Here is a 25,000-nt window from a genome sequence, read left to right as displayed (position 1 = left end):
AATACGCACTAGCTCTTGCAAATACTTGTAGTGACAATAAGGCAGAGAGCTTCGTGCTCTTGAGTCAGTAAGAAATTTGCAGTTGACAGGAGGAACAGGTTTAGGCCCACAGCAGCCAACTGTGACAAATTTAAGCCCAGTCCCCAAGCCCTCACATAGGCGGAAAAAAGCCCCCTTCCACTCACCTCAGGGACTGCAAAATTTTTTTCCTCTGTGAGCAAATACAAATATATACATCTGCCACAGGAGCATAAGGGTTTCTAAATAAAATGTTGTCAGCCACTCACTGAGTGCCGAAGTAGTGTTAAGCTGCAGAAAACAGTATTTCCTTTGGCATTTCAGGCAGTTTCTAACCAATGTTTGAAACTCAAAACCAGTGCCAAGCCTAAACACATCTGGTTGATCCCAGGCCACAAATAGCACAGGAATGCCTTCAACACCTTCCAGAACTGCCATACTGAAAGCTTAATTCCAAAATAGAGCTGACAAAAAATACTTGTCAGCATGATGCCACACGACAAAACTCAGCAAAGCATGATGCAACCGTGAGATATCCAGACATAACATATGGTGCAAAGATTGGAATTAGTGAAGACCAGTCACCAAACTTAGATTTCAGAAGGCAAAAATAAAACCAAACATTAGTATGTTCAGCCAGATTTTTATTTTCAAAATGTCAAATTATAAGCCTAGTGTCATTCAGCGGAACACTCCAGAGTTGTGCAACTATGCGAGCAAACACAATGCCAATTAGTCATTATTTTATACTATTTTTACATGTATTAAAATGTTGCTATTCAATGTCTGAAACACAGAGCCCTGCTTTGCATGTTTTATTGTCAGAGCAGATCATTAGAAACTTATCAGTGAAATGGACTGATTCCCTGGCTGTATTTCTCAAATTGAGTTAATGATGTGGCATGTGACCAGAACAGGAATAAACTTTTCGCAAGAGCCCTCCCACCCTGTCAGTCGTGAAAGTGTGGCATTTCACTAATTCTTAAAGATGCAAGCACTGCGAAAGAGACACAACAACAAGAATAATGACTAGCAGCTTGGCCATGAGAATGTCTTTTAAACCACATGTGTGGAGGGGTGATCAGTGAAGTACAATGGAGGGTAAGCAAGAAAATTCCAGCAGAGAGGTAAGAGGCCAGCCAGGCGGGCTCCCATCACTGGCAGCACCAGCGCGGACAGAAATCCAGCAGGAAGCAGCAACATGTTTTAAGAACTCTGAAAGATCTCAACTTCCAGGAAAACTCAAGCTGTTCCTTTATGAATCGGATCTGCTTGCTTTTCTTTCACAGTCACTGCCAGTACACAAGAGCAGAGAAAGTCAAGCAGAGAAAAAGTCCACTTCTGCAACAAATTTGCTAAGAATGGATACCAGGGAATATGCTAATTTCTTGCCCAATCTAGTCACAGCTACCCTTGAGTTTCACTGTGAAAGTCCACATTTAATAAGGTGTGATCAACAAATGCTCAAGGAAGTAAAAAATTGAATGTTATGAAATGAAGGGGAGATCAGGCAGGAAGGGAATACAGGAAAAATCACAGATAAAATAACCTAAGTGTAAGGGAAATTTGTGGATGCTTAGAAATTCACACTTAAACTACATTTCTTTGTATGAAAGTTTCCTAAGTTTGCACACATACTGTATTCCCTTTTTTTCCTTTTTTTCCCTTTTACTGTAAAGTTTAACATTCAAGCTCAGTATATTGAATTATTGCAGTGTTGCTTTTATGATCTGCTTCCTAAATATGTTTCAAGTTAGGGGGAAAAAAAATCAACAACAACAATATCCTCTGGAATCAAAGCCTTTGAGCTGTGCAGGTATATTGGCTCTGAATTTCCAGTTTTGACCCAGGGTTTGAGTTGGATCCAAAGCTAGGAGCATGCTGTCTTGTCTTCTGATTCTGAACACAACTTCATCATGAGGGTGGTAATCACACAATTTTAGCTCAAGAGATTTTAGCACAATCAAGTGAGTTATTCAGATTAGCTCAAAAATCCCAAAGTAATTTTGAAAGCACCTCAGTGAGGTGCATAAAGGCAATTTATCTTATACATCATGATGGAGATGGCTACTTCAACCCTGATAGAAGAGAAGCCCTCGCAGGCGAGGTGGGAACTTTCTGAATGTTGCCAGTAGCCCAGCTGCATGCACCAAATATGCCTGTCTACATTCCTGCCTCTTCTCAACTGTCATCTTGAGCCCACTCAGATCAACATGTTACAGTCCTTTTGCTAGTGCTGCAACTATCTCAATAGTTGCTAATTTTGTTCCTCTTTTGTTCCTCATAGACCTTCTGCTTTTCCTCTGCACCTTTTTTTATGTCCTTCTCCTCACTGAACTTCCACCCACGCTGTCTCAGTTCCTCCCTCTGACTTACTTTTCCCTATAATCTAGAAGCTCAAGTCTTGCCTTGTTCCACTTCTCCACAATGCTCCTTCTTCTTTCTTTCAAATTTCTTAATTCTTTTCATGTATACTACACCCTTCTTTCTCACCCCAAATTTCTCTCTTCTTCAAGTTGTGGTTGATCTAGTTGCCCAATGCTTTTGCCTTCCTCAAACAGAAGTCAATCATCTTGACTGCTTCTTGGCTAGCCCCTTGCCTCCGTCTACCTTTCCCCAGGGACTAGGTGACATGCCAGCCCCTCAATCTTTGCCTGCTTTTCCTCTTCCTTTATACAAGCAGTTCCTTAAACATTGTACCTTCCCGCTCCTGCTACCTGGGGCCTCACTCCAGCAGCACAGAGGCAGCATCATATTTTATAAATAATACTAATATTTTCACATTAATTTATTTTATTATGAAAAAGACTGTATCAGACCTATTTGGTCTATCACTTACATCCATACAAAGGACTTCCCAAATGTGCATTTTTGATCTGAATGAACATGACAGCTTGAGCAAAGTTCTTTGTTCAGACACCACACAACCTTAGCAGTGCATAGCATGCAGCTGTTACAACAGTAATTGAAATATGTTTTAAAACATATCAGGTTTCTGAACATTTGCAGAAAAACTTTTTTCCTGTGTGCAAAACTTTGTATTTCATCCATTTAAAAGAAGTGCGTAATGACAACAATGCATTAGTAGGCCATAAAATAAAACTGAAGGAAGGTGTTTTTCACTAGGGATGGAGAGAACTCTACAATTATTGCTAGTTTCTGCTTCTTTGCTTGTCAACTATTTAGATAACACATAATATTATGTATAAGAGCGTTGTCATCCAGTGTCATAAGATCAGTGGGTTAGAACTGGATCAAGAGGAAGCAGCTTTAGAACTCTCACCTAAAGGTTTTACCTAGTCTCATCTGAGATGACCTCACCACGCTGGTCACGGCCAATGATGCTAATAGTGAGTTATGCAAGGCAACTTGAATGAGCACTCATGAAACATTTGTACTGCTGTATGTCATCAGGTGGATGCCTGATGTATATGACACATTTTACAGTGAAACTAGATGATGTCTCTCAAATATTTAAAGGAAATATTTGTACTTCTTTGTATTCCACCATCTGCAAAAAGAGGCTCCACAGGGACTTTGCTCACTTTATAGAGGGGAAACTATAACTAATCTATTTTCAAAGTCTCTAAAATCACACTTCGGTTAAAAAAAAAATCTCTAACAGCATGTATCTCTCAAACTTCCTGGACTAAAAGTGTTTGAATGAAAAAAACTACACATTTCTCATTTTCAGTGGTTTAAAACTCGTATAGCCAACTCTGCAAGTCATAAGAGATCAGATCATAAGCTGTCACTGGTCCAGACTAAGTATCACCCATCCTTTGCCAGAGGCAAATGGGTCTTTTTTTTTCTGTGAGAGGGGGCCAAAGAGAAATACCACTCTTTGGAAGAAAGAAGGAAACATTTTTGTGACAGTTTGTTTTTATTTTTTAAAGGCAGTTCTTTGAAGCTGCTTGGGGGCTTGGATGTTAGATGTTGTCCCAATGGACATGGATTAATGGCCAGAGCACAGTGAAGCGGTCAAAGGTGCAAGATAAATGCAATTTATATATAATTGCTCAAGCTGCACCTGTTCTGTTTTGAATAGAAGGCCTTGTCTCCAGAACAAATTTCACAAGTGCTGAATATATCCCCTTTTCTTTATTTGAGTGTAAAATGGGGAATTCTAAACTTGTATCAGAGTAAAGCAAGAAAAAATAACCTTTAAATAGCATGTAAATTTTTTATGAATCAAGCTCTAAATAAAGAAAACTTCTGAGCTGGGAATTCAAAATACTAGCCAGAGAGAGTTGATTTGCTACCAGAGTCAAGAACAATATTTAGTTTACAGAATCAATCTGGAAATAAAACCAGTGCTTGCATCAGCATAAAAAAAAAGAGGTCTTAACAAAATATACAGTGGAAAAGGAAAAGATGAAAGCACTAGTACAGCTATGAGGCCCTCAACAGCCCACACAAGTAATAAAACAGAATGTGATGTAATTTAGAACAACAATGAAAGGATCCAAAATTTCTAGGTAGGATTTTGAAAAAAATGATTCCAGCTTTTGTTGTAGAGCAGGCACACTGCAAGTTTTCTCCTGAAGCTATGATAAAGCATTTGCTGGGGTGCAGCAGACGGGGGCAAGAGGGAGGCAGAGCAGATGCTAACCTTCACCTTACTTCTGAATCAGCCTGGCACAGCATTCATAGCACAGGGCAAGTTAATGATCCAGCACTCAGGACCCAGTGTTTTCTAGGTGCTCCATTCTGCTTGGTTCTGCTTGCCAATTTGCCCACTACAGCTTTCCCTGCTTATCTGCAATGCAAATATTTTTTGATTACCAAATGGCACCAATGCTTTGCCATAAAGACCACCATCCTCTTCCATTTTTAGCAATGAAAGTATCTTGAAGCTTGTGCAATGTAGTTTGTAGAAATCAGAGATCAGATACAAATGGAAATGAAGCAGTATCTGCTCATCTAATTTCAACATGTGACCAAAGCCCGAGCGGGTTCATAATTCTCCACGGGAAAATAATTTGAGCACTGATCACCTACACCACCTAGCATGTTCTAAACCTTCATTACAGTACTGCATCATCTGATTTGTAGACATAGTATCTCATGAAGCTCAAACTCTAAAACGGACACATAACTCCTGTTAAAATGAAATGACATCCTGAAATGAAGTTGGCAGAAATCAGTCCTGCAGCAACTACTAGACTGTACTCCAAATTACAAATCAACCACAGAACCAACGCAATTCACTCATTGCAGTAATGCAGTACGTTTTGCTTCTCTGCATGAAATGAGAATCTATAGAAGAATACTGCTAATACCTGCACAAGCTAAAAATTCTGGATTATAGAATTTGAGCCCCATTTTCCACTGTGCTCAAGCTGTAGCAGGCACAGCATGCAGAGGTAATCACAGAGAGGTCTTCAATCTACAACCACATGGTCATATCAAAAGTTGATGGCCTAACACAGAACACCAGCCAACTCCCACTCATCTTGTTGCCCTAGCAGGGTAGCTCAATTCCACTACACTATCTGCAACATTCCGATTTAAGTTCATTATTATTATTATTTATTATTTTCATATACAATTCCTATTCCAAGTTTATTTTTGCTCCAAAGATTTTTTGTGGGTCAGTCTTCAGGAACTGCAAAGTAAGAATATGACCTTCTCTATCCGTCTCTTTAACTTTCATTCCGGCATTGGTTGTAGTTGTGTGGACCACGAAAAGTGGTTACAAACAAAAATCTAACTAATTGGTCAAAGTTCAGGAAAAAAAAAATGTTTTTAACACAGGAAAAAGGTCATCAGTATGAAGATAGCACCCACCACTCGTGCTTCTCCAGGACAGATAGCAAGTGATCCAATTCCTCCTAAGATACGTTTTTAATGAAGTAAGAACAGATAATGACCAGCTAGCCAGAAAACAGGATCATACTTAGTAACAAAATTTCCTGACTTTTAAAGTTTCAAAAGTGTGGACTGAAAATTTCGGCCTGCTCTAATAATGACCCTAAATCAAGAAGATAATACTATGTTCAATTCAGTTCCTTGCACTGAACACAGACTGCAATTTTGCATATATATTATTAATGCAATTACAAGCTTTTTCCAAAACTATCATGTTAATTTGAACTTCATTTAGGACTCATGCTACATCATTAGCAAAAGTCCTAATACATCTGCCTCCCAAAGTTCAGAGCATGAGTTACCAAGGCTAGCCAAACAAAGTCTTCAGTGCACCTGAACACCTCTATCAACAGTATGATGAGTGGAGGTTCCATAAAAGCAAATGCACTCTTAATAATACTTTTTAATAATACTTTACACAGCAAGGTCGATCTGAGGATTTTAGTGTGCGTGAATTATGATTTACAACATCCCAGCGACGTAGACTTGCATCATTTCTCCCTGTATCAAAGATAGGTGAAGGTGAGGGAAAGATTAAGCAATTTGCTCAGATTCACAGAGGAAGTCTGTGGCAAGGCACAAAAGAACACAGATCTCTTAGCTTCAGTGCCGGTGTTTTTGCCACAAGATGATCCTTCCTGTCTCTAAATGCCACTAGAGCTTTATGATGTACTGAAGTTCTACTGTATTAAATATGACACCATATATGTGCTCTGGATCATAAGGTTGAATCCCGTAAAATTGACAGACATGCAGTTGAAAAGCCAAAAGGGATAGAGTAAAGAAGACGGAGAAAAGTTAATATGTCTTAGCTGTGTGGTATTCTTCCAGGCAGTAGGTTCCCATTCTACTTAAAGACCAGAACATATTTTTGCTTTTACAAATGCAGTTTATTTTGCAAATCAAGGTGGTTGCACACATATCAGCTTGTCAAATTTTCAGCCTTTCAACCATATGTCTGTCGACCTTATGGACTACCAACTTTATGGGATTCAACCATATGTCCAGATCCCGATATATATGAAGGCCAGTTCTAACATAAGAGCTTTACGGTAGTAGTGTAGTAAGCCATAATGTTTGCAGATGGCTGTAATAAAATCATTCAGGAGAGGAAAGGTGCAGGGATGTAAAGCCTTCAAAGCTTCTTCTACTGAATAAACAATTCAATCTGAATAATGTAGTGGGAAGCACATTCCACCAATGAACTAGCTGATCTAGTCCAAAATGTTGCTTTTAATTTTCTCGCCTAATCCCACATGTATTTTAACTTCCTTTTATATTTTCCTGTGTGGGATTAGCTTTAAAATTTGGAAGAAAAGTGTAAGAAGGAAAAATAACAAAAGTAGAGGATTTTTTTAAAGACACAGTCCACTTCTAAATTGTAAATTTTTCATACGTGATATGCCCAATGGTTATGTGCAGCCTGGAAGAGGTATTAACAGAGAGCTGTAAGTTTTTTTACCATCACATGGTGAGACTGAAGAATGATGTGATTTGCTTCATTTCCTGAAGTGGAACTCAGCTTTCAAAGTTAAGGAAAGTTTCCTCCTGAGTAAGTTTTTTCTAACTCTAGGAAGCTGGAGTTTGGTTTATGTCCTGCTGCACAGTAATTCACATGATAATTCACATTCCCTTTGTCTAACTTGATATCTCTATTATTTGGGGAGCTCTAGTCCTGTTTCCCCCTAACTGAAACAGGCAGAGTTGATGTATCGCCTTTGGCGAGCTCTCCATCTCTGGGCTCATTGCTGTCTCAGCTACCTGCAGGGAAGGGAGCACTGTCTACATTGAGAGCCCTGACCAGCATAGGTGGTATGATGGGTCTTTTTTAACCCCAAATTTACTTTACATTGATAATCTGCAGTAAGCTATGGTAAGCTTTTTTTAACTAGACCAAATCAGTTCCTGCTGGGGAAAAAAGAAAAACTTCCTCAAGCATTAACAGAAAAATGAAAAAGCAAAAGACAACCTGCCTCCACTGCTGGCATGTGAAATCACTGCAAGAGCCACCTCTGTGATCTGTTTACTTTTAGATAGCTCAGTGAGAGTGAGTTCATACACTGCTAATGTCAGGGGAAGTTTTTCTATCGGATTAAACAGTGCAGGGTCAGATAATGTCTAAGAAACAAGAAATACACTGTCACTCCTCACTCCCATGCCAGACTTTGTGATGACCAAGTTTTACTTCTGGGTAAATGAACACAGTATCAGTGCCTGCCTTATTTGAAACATGTGAGCATAAGGACTCATCCTGTGAGATGCTGAATGTCATGACTCCCAGTGCATTCAGCATGAGACAAGATCACTCAGTACCTAGCAAGATTCACTTAAAAGGTTGTGGAGGGGTTTTTTTGTTTGGTTGGTTTGGTTTTTTTACGTGAGCCAAAAGTTGTCCAGACCGAAATAAACAATACAACAGTCCTCCACCAAAAAAAAAAAAAAAAAAAAAAAGAAAGAAAGAAAGAAAAGAAAAACAAGAAAAAAAGTTGAACTGAGCTAAGCAAATGCATTATTTCTTCCTTGTTGAAAGTCACTCATTAAATATTGTGGAATATAGCATGCAACGAAAGCCTTAACTCCATGTATGAGGCATTCATACCTGTGTGCTCATATTTGTGTCGCAGAAGGGAACTGCTTTTCTGGAATGTCTTGTCACATAAGTCACACGCATACATGCCACTTTCTGTCTTCTTGATCTTCTTTCGGGACAGACAGGAGTCAGAGTCTGTCATGTCATCGAGGCCTGACATGTAGTCTGGTGTGCCATCAAGCAATTCTCCCTGCGAGGTAACCACACCGCGCATGTAAAACACTGTGCCTCCCGCAACCTCTGCCTTTTCACAACCCCCCCCCCCTTTTTTGGAGGGAATTATTTAGTAAAAGTCAAAGCAATATCTACTGCAGCTCTCTGCCAGATAAAATCATTACATATACAACTATGACTGCTCTCTTTTAGCTTGGGAGCCTATTTGTGGCAATAATAATTACAGTTGATGGGAACTGTAGAACTGATAAGGATCCTTGTCCTCCTCGATCTTTAACCAGCTTAAAAAACTTCCTCTCTCTGAACACTCTGTAATAACAATGATCTACATAAACAGAGAGTATATATCATACAGACAGTAAATATGTTTGAGAAGCAGAAAATGCAAAGAGGAGACCCTCTTCATGGACCATAAAAGGTTTTATAATTTTTTTAAGGAATAAGTGTAAGCAACAGCTAAGAGATCATTCCTTTCAAAAAAACGAAACTTGGATATATTCTGTATCTGTAGAAAGGTTTTAATTGAATTTTATATTTAGGTACAAATGTTATTATTATGCAATCCATTTAAATGTATGTCTTCCGACTAAAGGCCTCAAGCTATATTTTTATATTTAATTTTGTAATTTGAAATAGGGAATATTAATAACACTTTTTATCAATGTTCTATCTATGTTAAAACAGCCTTCAGCATTAAGCAATAATGAATGTGGATCAGTAAATTATTAAATTTCTTGATATTTATTTTGTCTTGATCCAAAGAGAGTGCAAACTTGCATGATAACATACATTTCCATTTGCTATCACACAGTTCGGTTTTCTTAGACTAGGTTTGCACTAATTAATATTAGAGAAGATTAAATAGGCTTAAATACATTTACAAAGAGGGCAGATGTACTGTAAATTGGAATGGTGGAACAGCTGTTATGGAGGTGCAGTGCTATTTATGTTCCTATTGTGCAAAGAGGGATTACAGCCTAGAGTGTAAAACCATACCTGATTTTCACATTTGAAACTATAAAACATTTACTAGTCAGTAAAATTACTAATAGACTGTAACAGGACATAGGGGACCATGCACAAATGTAAGAAAAATTATTAATCTATAATCAGTTAATCTCATTTAACTAAACTCTGTATATTATATCTGAATACACCCAGCAGAAAGCTATAAAAACATGTGACTTCTCTAGACCTCTTTGCTACAGGCATGTCAGTGGTGAAATCCTTTACTGTTCATAGATTGACTCTGGGACCAGGCAAGAAGAGGTATCAACTGAGATTATGTGCCCATAGAAAGACTTTGTGTGTAATTAAGGCCCCTAGCTGCTACCTCTCCAAATAATTTCTGTTAATCTCTGGATTTCTTAGCAGCTTTTCCAGATGACTGGCAGGGATTGAAGGACTGGTGGTCTGAGACCTGCAGCAGGTGGGTTGAAAGACGGCCTGATGTGAAGCAACTTATCCATGTTTGTCAAGCCCTCCGGAACTCTTAAGAGAGTTTCCTGCGTGCAGCAGGCGAGCAGCCCCCCAAAACTATAGAAAAGGAAGCTCTGAGGACCTTTAACATGCTAGAACTGTTATGAGGCCCCTGCTCAGAGGTCTATGATTTTTCATCCAAATGCATGGGTGAGTCCAAGAGCTCTCCTCTACTTCCTTTTTCCCCAGGGGTGAAATGTAGCTATGCTCACCATGAGGGGAACCTTGCAGAGAACTATTTTCCTGCAGAGAACTATTTTCCTCTAAAGTTTTCATTTTCTTTTTCTGCAGGATGGGATTCTCAAGGATGTATTTAGATATAGTTCTAATAAAGAACAACTCACCTCTTAACAGAATAAAATGATAAGCACTATGTTTGTTCAAAGGTATTCTGCACGTGAGTAAAAGTGCTCCTAAGCTAATTTCATTTTTTTTTCTTACTCCACTACATTTTTACAAGTTCAGATTGAAACAAATTCTGCTAAATTTGTCAAAATGTTTAATATAACTTTTCTTTTTCCTGTAAGAGGACACATCACAACATACCAAATTCTAGCTTTTCAAAATAAATTGGTTGCAATGACACTTTACCTGAAATCCTTGTTTCCGCTGGTACTTTCTCCTTTGCTGCATATCAGCAAAAGTAGCTGCTCCAGTTGGGTAAGTATAGGCCATATGTGGTAGGAAGCTCATCTGATCTAGTCCTGGGTATGGTCGCAGCCCAGGAATACTGGTCTGGACTGGTGGCATAAAAGTGGCTGGGGGAAATGCGCTTTGTGGTGGAAGTGTTGTGTATAAAGGTTTGGCACTAAATGGGTTCATACCAAATACTGGGTTAGTGCTTTTATCCAGATTATTTGAATTAGAAAACTCCTTCTTGATAAAAGTCAAGTTCAGTGGCTCATCTGAGTTTTCAGATGATGAAGAAACACTGTTGTGTTCTAAATTTACACTATTAGATTTTGTTTTGTTCTTTGTGGCTATAATACTTTTGGGTTCCTTCATTTGTTTTGGTAAAGACAAGTCCAAAGGCTCAGCCTGAAGCTCCTCAGAAGAGAAACTGTTTGGAGTGTAAGAACTACTATGGGAGTTTTTAGAAGATGTGGAAGAAAGATTTAAAGGAGAAGGAGTATTGCTCCTAGAGTGGTCCAATTTATCAACTGGTTTAATATTGGTAAAATGAGGAGGTTTTGTTAGCCTGAGAGGAGTATCACAATTAGTAACACTGTTATGGAGTTCAGCTATAGATGGTGAAGTTATAGAGTCCACAGGCTTTATTGGAGATCTGGCTGACAAAGAGTCTTTAGTGGGAGTGTTGTTGGTGGCAGCCAGCGCCACCTTGGCACTGGTCCTTTCCAGTGATGGTGACCTGGAACTTGAATATTGGTAGACTTTTCTTTGTTCAAACCATTCCTTCACAAATTCCTGAGGAAGGCCAACAGCAATGGAAATTTTCAGTAGTTCATCAGAGTTGGGTTCCATATTCATAGCATAATATGCTTTAAGTACAGACATGTGGTCCTTGTATGGGTTGATGGGGCTAGTCATTCCTTTCTCAGAAAGTACTGATGACAGCAAGAGGGTTTGCTTATCAACAAACACTCCAGGTTTGTTGGGAACCATGTTCTCATGAGGCTGAAGGACTGCCTTGATTTCTTCGTTCATTTTACACAGGTAACGCTCATGCTGATGCAACGGAATGGGACCAGGAAAGCTTTCTTTACAGAACTGGCATGAAAATGGAGTGGATACATTATGGTTCTCTATCATCTTATCTTCAGTTACCAGATCTATTAGGGTTCGCAGCTTCTCTTTCTTAATGTTATTGAGCTGCCTCCTTGAGTCTGTGGTTAAGCTCTGGAGGCAAGCTTTGGCTTCATTGACTTTCTCTAATGTATAGTCAATAATACTTTTAGTGGCACCATTATGACTTACTACTGGAAGACCCACAGGGGGAATATTGGGGGAGGTAACTCCTTGTTCCTCTGCTTGAGAGCATGAATCCTTCATATGATAAACCTTCAACTTGGAGATCTCTTCAGCCTTGCAGTCCATTTTCTGCCTGGAAACCGTGTTGTCCACAATCTGTAGGACCTTCTGCACCTCACTTAAATTACTGCCTACTGCAGGAAACCCAAGTAGTGGTGCTTCCATCCCTACACCTAAGTGCTGCATTGGACTTTGAGCAGAAGTGTGAACTCCTAAGGGGCTGGTTGCTCCAAGTCCACCATTCATAAAAGGACTAGTTGCACTAAACCCATGTGAGGCCATAAGAACCTTATATTCATTGAAATCTAGTGGTTCTGTTTTAATTTTCAGTAAGCCTGTTTGTTCAGACATACTAAGTGGTTTGCCATTCTCCAGCTTGTTTCTCAGCTGTGTAATGGCTGAATTAGTAGGAGAGGAAGATACAGAATTAGGAGAAGAACCCGTCTTGATATTGTTTCTCATTCTGCCATTTACAGAGATTAAACCAATACACTTCTTGCTGCTGATGTGCGAACTGTAGGAGCCAGAATGGGAGAAACGTTTCTTGCAGTTTGGACACTCATACGGTTTTTCACCTAAAATGATAATTAAAACCAAATGTTAATTATCATTGTTGCTATGATGCAAGTGATTGCATTTGATTATCAGACTAATTATCTGCAAACTCTCTGGTTAAGAGTGAGGAAAGTATCAGCTCTGTGAATATGGCTACTGCTTCATCCTCCTCTTTCTACTGGTGAACCTGAGTTCTGGGTCAAATGGGAGTGATTCCATCTACTAGTGCCATCAGTGCGTGTGCCAGCAGAACAATCCTTAGGTGTCTGTGTCACTGTAAAAGTGCCATTAATGTCATTAAATGTGTTAATAAAGGAGAGACTGTGATTTTTTTATGGCTTTACAGATTTAAAAATTAGTGCCACAAGTGTAGGTGATTCTGTTATTGTCTGCACTTGGGAAAGTAAATGAAGAGATTTTAACAATGACTGTTCCTAGACAGGCCACATGTCTTCATTTTAGAAGTCCTGAGGTCAGCTGGACCCACCATCTGCAGCCCAGCAACACAGTAAATGCCAAGGTGTGAGACTGGTTCCAAACTGACTACTGCTGTCAAAGGTGAGTACCCTGTGGCTAAAGTAGCCAGGTCAAATCCAGACTGTCCATTTTTTTTTCTTTTTTTAACAGAAAAGATTTGAGGTTTATTGAAAATAAGCATGGCATGGGAAATTGAGTCCTCCTATTATAATCATCATGTCTGCACAGGGGAAGATTTGTGCCTGTAGAGAGACCCGTGGAATTTTGTGTCCACATCAAGGTTTGCTGTTACAGATCTGCTGCATCAAGCAGCAGAACAAAAACACACCGTTCACTCAATAAAAGACATTTTTCACTTACTCATTATCTGAGAATATAAGCTGTGTTTCATTTATGGGGTCTTTTTGTTATGAAAAATACAATGCACCCTTCAGGATCTGACTAAACAAAAATGAGCGAACAGTTCTGAATTCAAACTGCCTCACAAACAACCTATGTTATTTGTAAGAAGCTTTACTATTTCAAAATCTTACAGCAAGACCATGGTATTAACAGCATGATAAATGAGGATGACTCAGATATCATTTACGAAATACCTTAGTATCTCCAAGAAGCTAGAAGCAGAACTGTGTAAATTTTAAGCAGTCTTTAAAACTCAGCTAATTAAACAAAATGCAAATGAGAACACCAGCACCTCCGCTACTCACCACTGTGAATTCGCAGGTGTTCCTTCAGATGGTGTTTATATTTGAAGGCCTTGCCACACTCAGTGCATTTGAACTTGCGATTGCCTGCTCCTTGGGTCAGCATTTGGTGCTGGGAGAAAAAAAGATACCGACATGAATTTTATGCAAGAGAAACCAAGAATTTCTAGTTTAAAAACAAAAACAAATTAATGTGGCTCTGAATTTATCAAGCAGACCAAAAGGTCTGCATCTACATTCGTCTCATCAGTGTTGCAATAAAAAACAAAATGTTGGCAGTAAACCGAAACGAATGTGAAAGTACTTTCACATGAGCATTCGATATTTGCTTTAGAATTATTTCCTAAGTCTCTCATCATAAATGTGTTGCTTTAAGGTATCTTACAATGAGAGAAACTGTTTTATAAGAAGATTTGTAGCCCTTAATATTCCTAGTAGATTCTGAACATGTGGAACTCCACTTGCTTAAAAATTCTGTTTACTATGTTAGTAGAAAATACTGAGACATTGTTGTTAGTGGTGTTTCATATCAGGTTTAATTCATTATCAGACAATAGAGACTATGTCTTCAGCATGAGCTGCTGATGATTTTTTCTTTTTTAAATCAGACCAGCAGGAACGACTTGAGTTACCTTTCTCACTGTTTTCCCCCAGTGCTGTTCTAAGCAACAGGGACAAAACCAGAGGAAAGTTGCCTGAAAGGGTAAGTTAAAAGCAGCATAAAGATATAATCAAACACAGCTGACCTTTTTGAGCAAGTACAAAAAGCCTCATGACTGTGAATTGTAGGGGAGAGGAGGAAAAAAAAAATCATCATCCTCATCATAATAATACAGCCATCCTGGACGCTCAAGGTAGGAGGTCAGCATGTTTCGGGCGGCCCCGACACAAAAGCCGACTGCACACAAAAAGGCAGCGCGGAGCCGGTATGACAACTGCGAGGGTGTGCTGAGTCTTCCCACATTCCTGGCGAGACAGATGGCGTTGCACGGGACACAGGGAGGGCTGTTCAAACAGCAGCAACCTTCAAAGATCAAGCAGAGCCCGGCCCGCCGAGCGCCATTGAGGGACCCGTGCTCATATGTTGCTGAGTTGCATAAACAAACAGCAACAGCTGTTTTGTCTCCCCCCATCGCCCTCCGAGGACTACTATAAACTTTAGTTGTGCCACTGTTAATATGATACAATCATTTTAATTTACTAATTGTAAATGCCACGAGCAAATGAGGGGACTTTTCAACACCAAAGCTACCATTCATAATGCGCCAACACGAGCACGCTCTCGCATGTGGAATTTCAGGCGGTTATGTTGGGTAAATATCGGGAGGTTTTCCCTGGTGTTTTTAATGATACGGAGCAAAAGGAAGGGAGAAAAAAATCTTAGTGTGGATCAGGTTTAAAAAAATACATATGTGGAAATATGTTTGTCTACCAGAAAAGTGAGAGAAGGAAAGAATATGAGAAGCTGCTCCAGAATCATTTATATTGATTTAAGATCAAGAAGAAGATACGGTTCTCTTAAAAATGCTAATTGCAAAATCGTGTGATTAGAAGATGTGTGTTTGCCTAACTGAATTTACCTTATGCTGAGAAAAACCTACCAAGAGAAATACAGCTGATCATGATTTTCAGTTATTTAAGAAAAATAAATATGGCATAAAGCCTTTATAATTTGACACAATGTACATACCTATTTATTTAAGTTTTAAACACGCCATTTAAGTTTCCATTACAACCCTCCATAACACTGGTTTTCAGAAGTAATTCTCTAGCGAGGTCAGAAATAGTTTTTCTTATAGTATATGGAGAGTTTTGTGATGCAGCTCTTTTGACAATCTGGTTTATGAGCACTAAGAAAGCTCAGTCACCTGTTTGAGATACACAGCATTTCCCTAAATGCAACAGTGATACCATATTACATGCACCAAATGAAGAAAAATTGCTTTGATTTATTAGATATATGTTGCCGGGCTATAAAAATTATAGCGATGCCACAATTGCAACGCGTGCGTATGTTAGTGCTATAATCACACACGATAGCCTATATGTACTATAGTAAGTGTTATTGTAAAAAAGTGTAATTATATTTAACAAACGATCATACCAAACACGCATAATTTTATGTGATTGAAAAGGTTATTCAAAAAGTAATGAAAAAATATTAGTAGATCTTTTAGTATGTCTTTGAGATCCTATTTGCAAAACTGCAAAGTAAAACTAGGTGAAATATGGAATTAAAATTGCTGAGATGTTTAATAATGTATAATTAAAATGCTACAGTTTCATTCACTTTTTGAGGAACATAAAAATGAAACTAAAGTCAAGTTAAAGTGCAAATAAAATTTCTAAATTAGAAATTAACACACTCATTCGATCGTGAACATAAGACTATTAAATCATATTAGAAGAGACCATCAAAAAATCATTTAGACCTCAATTAAAGCTATTACCATTAAAAGATCTGCATCTTCAAAATGCCATGAAAAATTAATAATGATTGCCAATCAAAGCAATATCGTTTCTCTAAGGGGTTATTATAGAAAGAAATCACTTAAAACCAGCCCCCCACCTGATCTGTCCCTGGCTTGTGTGTCACCATATGCCGCTCGAGCTGGGTGCGGTAGGCAAACGTGTAGCTACAGAGAGGGCACGAGAAGTTCTCCTCATTCTTCTCGTGGCGGTACTTGATGTGCTCCTTGAGGGACGTCAGGCGCTTGTAGCCCCGGTCGCAATAGGGGCAGGTCAGCAGTTGGGCGAAGGCATCTGGAGTTCCAGGTGGCAGGTCTGCAGCCCCGAGACGGGGGAGAGAGAGGCAGGCCAAAAGGTCAGGAAATCAATGGCAGCTAATGGGCTTCTTGCCCGGGATGGTATGACAGGAATCGCTGCAATCTGCCGCGCGCGTCGAACCGGCCGCAGAACGCACCAGTCCCCGTACACACCCACTGCAGACTTGCGCGAAGTGCTTCATACTGCGCTAGGAAATTAATTACAGACCTTGCTCCTTCGGAGGACTTTGGCAGCTTCAAAACTAAGAAATACTTTTCTCCATCAATTGATGATTTGCATTCCAGCTTTAGCTCATTGTGTTACTTACGCCATTGACCAAATCGTTCTTATGGATACTTTTTCAATTATTTATCAAGGAATCAGAGAGTGATGGGTTAGCGAGCCTATATTTTTGGCATTAAAACTTGATAATTACAAAACCTAGAACTATAGTGGCAGCATTTCTCCTGCTTAAAGTAAGCTTTAAATTAAGCTCTTTAGTTCATCCACAAAATAATACGAATTTGCTGACTAAAAATCACAATACACTAAAATTACAGTCCCAAACTTTGCTCATGAAATTCCATGCCACTGCAGCTGTTCTTCAATTTTTAAGGTAAACACCCAGGCATGTAGTGCATTTATAATTGCAACAGCTGCAAGAGGTCAGGATACTGGCTAAAAATGAATTACAGCCTCACCATTTTCTTCTTGCCCATTGGCCTCTGGAGTGCCAAGGCGAGACAGTTCCTCAGGGGCTTCTGGGTAAATAATGGCTGTGTCACTGCGCTGTAGGTACTCTGCTATGCTGACTGCATGCCCATCTCCTTCCTCCAGTTTCCTTTTGGCAAAATATTCCTCAAAGTCCGACGTGCAATTTGCATTCTTAACTAAAATGAGAGAAGGGGAAAAGAAGGGGTTTTGAGTGCATCCTCCTCGAGAGCTCGGGTCAGCTAATGTCGCTGCTTGCGAGAAGAGCTGACATTCATTCTGCAGCTACAAGTCTGCAGCTAGATCCTTGCTCTCATTAGTCTTACTCCAGTTCTTATTAAAGTCAATTAAAGTGGGCTTTCCACTGACTGGGATGGAAGTAAGGCCGGGCAATTAAATTAACAAAAATATGGACTTTATGGGGTGGTAGGGGAAATTCATGAGGACTTGGTAGTGCAGGTGATGCTGCATCTATGGAACATGAACCTCCAGGGAGCTCCTCAGGGAGCCGGTGGCTTTTGGGATGGACAAAGCATCCTTAAAGGACCAAACTTGGCCATCCCAAACCCTACACATCTGAGCTTTGCCTCTGAGACATTTACCACCTCAGAGACAGTATCTGCAGGTATTAAGAATACAGCCACCTCTGAAAGATGTCCTGTGGTTCCAGAACAAAATATTGCTTGTTAAAATTTGTAGTATCTTCCTTTTTTTCCTCCCTGGAACAATAACCTATGGGTAATTTAAAACGGGGGAATAGATCGTTTTAAAAAATTTCTTGCTTCATAGATTTTTACAAATAGTACCACATGTTTTAGGCCATAACTCACATGCACAGCCTAAAACCACTTTACAGTTTGTACGAGAGTTTTCCTCCTTTTTCTTAAACATAAACCTGACTTTTTATTGTCCATGCAATGTCCATGAGACATACTGTATTCTCAACCATAAAATATCCTGTTACTAAAAATACACTTTTCTCCTCCCTGTAGGAACGCTGCATATAGTAAAGATCTTTAAATTCTGAGATGCTATAGACAAATGTTAATACAACTATATCAGAAAAGAAAGCAACAGATCATTTTCTTTCACTGATTTTTTTAAGCAGATTTGGAAGACACAGTTAATTTAAGATACTTGTTTTTAACTGGCCATAAATGAAAAGAATGGCTTATGATTGATTACATTTTTAATGTATTTGTCCTTAGGTGAAATAAGAAAATGAGGCAAAGCTATAAACTCTTCTACAGTTCATGTAAAAGTAAAATATTAAATGGTGTGATTCTGCTCCCACTGACACCAGGGAGCTGCATGGAGGAGCTTCAGGGAAATCAAAGCAGTTACAGCAAAAGGACAGAAGATCAGGCCCTGCCAGATTTCACCAGTTTCTAGCCACTGGGAATGAGGGAATAACCAGTTCTTTCATGCTTAGAATTAGGTAAAAGCTCTGCCTGCGTTTCCGACAAAAAGGAAAGGCGATATTTGCAATCAAAACGAGGCGTCGTTTTGACGTGGCAGGTGGCAGAACTGGAAGCCTGAAAGCGCCTGATCTGAACGGTTGATCTGGCTGGCATTGATAAAAGTAGATATTCAGCTATGCAAACCTTGTCCCTTTAACCGATAAAACCAAATCCTCCGCCTGAGACAAATATGCCCTATTTCTCATACAAAAAAGAGCAACTTCTCAAACGTTCAGCAGCATTTCAGTGACAGTCACCAAACGGCACAGCTCACGAGACCCCCCGCTTCGAGACGGAAACGCCTGTCCCCATTGCAGCGGCTTTGTAGGGAATCGGTAAACCAAAATATTTTTCCTTCCTTGGCTCTTGTTTGTCATCAGCATGAGGAAGAGCTTCTCACCTCTGCCACTGCCCCAAGCAGCCCCGGGGTGGCTGAGCGCACTCGGGGCCCCCAGCCGGCACCTTACCTCCATTTTGTGGCTGTCAGGGAGGCGCAACAAAATGGCGGCTGCTGGCGTTACCCGTGCCGCGCTATGGCGTTGACCCTGTTTGATCAGGACAGAGTGTTGCTGTCACGTTTTTAGTCCGAAACCCCACTTTTCACTCGCTTTTGTTTGGAAACCCCACTTTTTACTTGCACTGTGACAAGCCACCAGGCGAGGGCTGAGCTAAGCCGCAAACCAGGACCCCAGTGAGGACTTTCACACCTCGTGCTTTGTTCAGGAGCTGCTCCAGCACATTGCAAAGGCCTGTTGTGAGACTGCTGTCTTTGGGGGTCTCAGTTCTGTGGATTATTTAGCTTGTGTGTGCCCACATGCAATCCAGGAGCTAAAGCAAATATTTATGGCTACATTTTGACCCCTAAAAACAAGGAGGTTTAGTGGAAAAGCTGTCAAATCCTTAAGCGAAGCAACACAACTGGTGCTGCAACATTACAGATAAACATAACTAGCCAAAGGTGACCATGTGGATCTGGCTTCTCACCAGCTACATTACTGCAAATGCATCTCTTGAAGCTCACCCAGTGTTACTAAAAAGGCTCATCTGAATATCATTAGGTTTCTCACTCGATTTCTGGGGGAAAGGCCTGCTCTCCCCCCCTCTCCCCCCGCCCAGGGCCCTAATTTGTTTTCCATGCGTAAAGTCATGTTCCCGGAGTCCTCGTGGGCCGACACCGCGCACCCGCAGACGCTCCCTTCCAGGAGCGGAGCGCCGCGCCGTAGCAGGATCTGCGGCAGGTGACCTCACCAAACCACGTATTTCTTTAATTAATTATTGGAGCCTGGAGAGTAGAAACATTTTCAGCCTCAAAGGCTGATGGGGTCGCGCCACGTAAAAATAAAACACACTGAAGGAAAGTATCTTCAGAGGTATTTGGGACCTTTTAATGATAACAGGAGGGAGAGGCTCCAGGAGCTTGGGAGACCATGCGTTTTGTGTGGGAACTCTTACTGCGAGATGGTGATAGCTGCTTTTAATCGCAAACAAAGCTAATAAAACCACAGCCTTCATTAGCCAGGAAGTGAGAGGCCCCCATTGGTACACACAGATTACAGTCTGAAAACGGCCTATCCTTCGAACCTGCCAAGTTTTACTTCTGTTTTCCTCTCCCCTGAAGGGGTATTTTTTTTCCTCCTCCCCCCCCCTCTTTAAATTATGTTAAGAAATCCTTATTCAGAGCTTGTCAGATGTTAGCAATCTAAACCAGGGAAGCTTGTTTGTTTGTTTGCAGGGAATTTGTTAATCTCCTTTCTGCAAACACCCCCGTTGTAATAACAGAACCAGGTAAAATAAAATAAACCGTAGGCATTTATCTGTTCACATTTTAAAAACAGTTTCTACAAAACATCGTTTTGCCAAGTAATCATTTCAGAGATCCCCAGAAATATTTACAAATTAATTTAGCAGGACTAAGACTGAAATACAGTTTTCACTCTGATGGTCACTTTTGCTTTTTCTCTATAAAGCTTCTACAGCTCATTATAAAAATGCAGTTGATTAATGTATGGATAACAAAACATATTTTTTAAGCACCACTAGGAAGTGGCCACTCTGAACAACAGCAGAATAATCCAATCACAGGGACTTTTGTTTTAGTTCTCTCTCTCTGCTAAGGACAAGCTGCAATGGATTTGATACTAAAAATACGCCACGATTGTTGCGTGCACCCACAGCAACTTTGCGGTTAGCTGTATGTGAATGACCTGAGTTTCAAAGTGCGTTCTCCACTTCAGAGGGCACCTCATGTTGTTGAGATAGCATGCTCAGGAGTCAGTGGAGGGGAACAAGTTGTACTAAACAAGAGAGACCTTGCCAGCCCATCCAGATGTACCCACGTTAGCCTGTAAGAAGCCCCAGATGGCCCTTGTTGATGCCAGAACGTCACTGCAACATGGCCTTCGCTGAAGACAGAGTAGCTGATCTGCTCCTTCTGCCGCTGGGCCCTCGGCTATTTTGTTAAATACTGTTCCTAAATGCCTTCCACTGCTTTGCCTGCACTGAGAACTAATGACTACCTGCAGGGAAAAACTGAGGCAAGACACTAAGGAGAACTAAGTCAGCAGACAGCGGCAAAGCCTTGTTGCAATGGGAGGTCTGAAGGAGAACACTTCGAACTTCTCCCCAGATCATCATGAAGCACTCAAACATCTCTGAAACTGACCTTATCTCTTTTCTCCTCAAATAATGGTCAAGGCACCTGAACAGGCTAGTGTGGGGGATTTTTTCACTGTTGCTTACTCCACTGTAACTGTGCTCTGCGTGAAGGACTTTACAGCTCCTGTCACCTGGCATCTTTCACTCACAGTGAAGAGATTAGCAAAGACATTTCATTTATCAAATGATTTAATATGACTAAATAATCTGACATTGCTCTTAAGAGACTATGGAGACTGCATCCATTGTGGAAATATGTTCTACCCAAACTACCTAGACATCAGTCTCCGCTACAAGAAATGGCTCTGAATAATTCAGTGATTAAAGATTTGAATTAACACTAGGAGAGTATCAGACAACTCTTAATGGTTATTTAAGCAAGCCATCCATTGGAGCAAATAACCATTTGCAGTAAGTAAAGAGGAGGTGGTGACTTTTGCAAAAGACACTTGGGGTATGTCTGCTCCTGGTGGATGTAATGCCCAGAGAAACTTTTACATTTTAAATGTAAACCTTCTACAGTGGTTTTTGAAATGTGAGTTTCCAATGCACGCAGTCAGGTAAGAGGAACCCTTAGCTTCTCACCCAGAAGTACGGTTTGTACTGGTTTTCAGAAGTGGCAGGACCTACCACACCCCTGGAGTGGGCGAAGACTAGGGCTTGTTTCTGAGGGCTAGCGGCAGCGCTTGCTGAGATGGTCTGCACCAGTCTGCGCTGATGCTGTAAGGCCAAAGGCAAACTTGCTGAAGGGTCCATCAGATACTGGAAGGAAGGGGCTAAGAAGACACAAGATTTTCGCCCTCAAGCAGACCACATTGCAAGCACGGGAGAGTCAAGGCCTGTTATGGTAAGGAAAATATGTGCAAAGGAAGTCACAAGCCTGATAGGGGACCTCAAGGATCTGGTAATGGTAATTCAGATAACCATCATTTTTTTTTTCTGAATCAGACATCATTTAAAGTCCTATTTCTCCAATTGCTAAGTACAATTTGTCACATTATTAACATCCGTTGGAAAAAAAAAGTATCTTTAAAATTTGTACGTATGCAGTTCTGTATAGTAAGATCATTAAGTATATATGTAATGATTAATTGTGACACTGTGCCACTCTCCTTTCATGCATAATTAATATATGGAAAAGCAGTGATACAGTTTTATTTTTCTATTATTTTCCCTCTCAAGATTTAAAAAGTAAATTTCTTGTGTTATTTAATACGCAGATTGGGGATTGTGTGGGGGCGTTGCCAACATTAGGAAACTATGAGTAATAAAATCCTTGCAATACTTAGGTATCACCTTTTACAGTAACATTTCTAGAGGTTATTACCTATGAACTAAATATCATAATGGAATGTATAGAAGTGTACTTATACTAGAAAACATTTACTTTTAACAATGTAGATAAGGACTATCTGCAACATCTCAAATCATAACTCAAACAAAATGCAAAATAAACATTGTGTAATGTATGGAATTCAGCTGTGCTAAGGATCAAAAAGGGTCTTATGGCCTTTGGAAAGAACATCGTAAACCCCAGAATTCATTTGGATTAAAAAATAGTAACAGAAACCTTTTGCTGTTTTTTTTTTCTCAGCTAGAGAAAAAAAGAGATGGCACAGAGATGATGCCTGCTAAATATCTCTGTCCCCTTTCTTATTCCACAAAATGTATTGATTTCTAAGAAGAGGGGAAAGAAAGAGGTGTGGAAAGTGGAAAAAAAAAGATTAGCTGGAAACATAATAATCTCATAAATATGCATTTAAAGTGTGTGTGTCTGTGTATCTATGTAAGGGGTTTATGTGCGTCTTTCTGAAAAGATGTTTGCAGTCTCTGAAGTAGCTTACTCTGTGCACCATGCGAATCTGGGGTTACCAAGAAAAGTGCACCCCATCCTCATTACCAACCTCTTTGTACAGTCTCTCTCATTAAAACACTACTGTATCTTGGTCCAGCTACTTTAAACTATAGGATATTCACCCTTGCTGGGAAAACATCTCATAGTGCTGAAAACTATTAGCTTAGAAGGACACCGTTAAAACGAGTTAGGGGTTGAAACATCACAGGGTGGTTGGGGCGGGGGGAGGCAGAGTCACTGAATCAATTTTTCACCGTACCGTTGCGATCAAATTGTGAAAAAAATAAAAATAGGAGAATTATGTAAACATTTCCCAATTGTTAAACTGAAAACAAGAAAGAAATTGTTCTGTCACTTCTTTTCTTCATGCACAGCTAATTCTAAATGATACAGAACAAAAGTGATGTTCATATAAGCCAAAACCTTACCTGTACCATTGTTTCCAGTGGTCTGAATTGTGGCTTCAGGCCCCATAGTGTCATAATCTTCCTTCATTTCTTCTGTGAAATAAACAGGCACATTTTTACCATTTGCACATTACTGAACTACTTACAAAACTAGTGAGCACATTGCAGTAACAGGGAAGATTCTTATAAAGGAAAAAGAAAAAAGGCCTGTTGTAGGCCCCTATACAATGGCTTTGTTCTGGGAATTGAATGAATTCAGTAGTGCTACATGGAGAAGAACTTATTTACTTTAAACATTACAGCAAGTGGTGGAAAACAAAACTATTTGTTCGGGGCAAACGAAGAGCTTTTCCCAATATCAAATCTCATCAGCAGCCTCATGTTAAAAAGGGATCTTTTTTTTCACATTAAAAAAAAATAATCAGCAGATGCTGAAAGATCTATACCTGGAAGAAACAGCAAAATACAAAAGAGAGATATAAGAAGATCTTATATCTCTATTTCTATCTATCATCTCATAGATCTCTTGAGTTGCCATCATCATTTTAACCTCATTTAAAGCGATGCATGTGTTAGTATCAAGCGGTGCAGAAATGTAACAAATTTTCAACTGTGGGCAGTTCTCTCTGCCTGCACAATTTGCTTGTGTCTTCTGTGCACTCTCTGTGCACTGACAAAGTCTGCCTTTACGACCATAAATTGGGTTAATTCACATGCAAATGAGCACGTATGTGTAGAATTATCTACTATATATTTATCATGGATCAGTTTACTTTCCGCGAAACTGGAGGATTTGGAATATGTTAAACTACCATTTATAAGAAGCAAGATACAGCTTTATCACTGTACAGAAGGCTTATTTTCATAGATGCTTCAGTCTGCTTAGGAGTGCCTGTCAAACTTGGTTTCCGACTGCTGATTTTTTAGTGCGTGTGCAACAGGTTTTCATGCATGCAATGTAGTTAAGATTTAACCCTCTAAATGACTTTCACGGCCAAAAATAATCAAACATAATATTTATTTCCTGCTTTTCCATCTTTTCCTAGATGCTGTTCTTTCCTGATCTGAAGAAATGCACAAACATATACTCTTGTCTTTTTTTTTTTTTTTAAACAAATATGAGAGAATTTCCTATTTGAAATTTAAGTGAAGAATCTGCTTCAGTCTTCTTTTTAACTGGTTTTGTAAGAAATAAAATGTGGAAAGGCACCCAAAAATGGTCCAAAAACAACCGGGGGGGGGGGGGGGGGGGGAATTTCCCAGAAATGAATATAAGTCGATGATGATTC

General features: G+C 39.8%; 1 protein-coding gene across 2 annotated transcripts in view; it reads right to left on the bottom strand.

Moving 5' to 3' along the window:
* The window catches only part of ZEB2 (zinc finger E-box binding homeobox 2), a 110,022-nt gene that overhangs the window by 2,804 nt on the left and 82,218 nt on the right, over window positions 1-25,000 (bottom strand). Inside the window, exons 5-10 of one of the 2 annotated variants that reach the window (XM_062578134.1) lie at window positions 23,733-23,804; window positions 17,325-17,513; window positions 16,427-16,641; window positions 13,861-13,969; window positions 10,724-12,696; window positions 8,489-8,669 (exon numbers count right to left, since the gene is read on the bottom strand). In XM_062578134.1, coding sequence (XP_062434118.1) covers window positions 8,489-8,669; window positions 10,724-12,696; window positions 13,861-13,969; window positions 16,427-16,641; window positions 17,325-17,513; window positions 23,733-23,804 — 2,739 coding nt within the window. The remainder of the gene's footprint in view (window positions 1-8,488; window positions 8,670-10,723; window positions 12,697-13,860; window positions 13,970-16,426; window positions 16,642-17,324; window positions 17,514-23,732; window positions 23,805-25,000) is intronic. The other variant, XM_062578135.1, reaches the window with a different exon arrangement.

The sequence above is a fragment of the Rhea pennata genome, chromosome 6 (genome assembly GCF_028389875.1).
Source record: "Rhea pennata isolate bPtePen1 chromosome 6, bPtePen1.pri, whole genome shotgun sequence".
In the NCBI taxonomy this organism is placed as follows: domain Eukaryota; kingdom Metazoa; phylum Chordata; class Aves; order Rheiformes; family Rheidae; genus Rhea; species Rhea pennata.
This window is presented reverse-complemented; position numbering and strand designations above follow the sequence as displayed.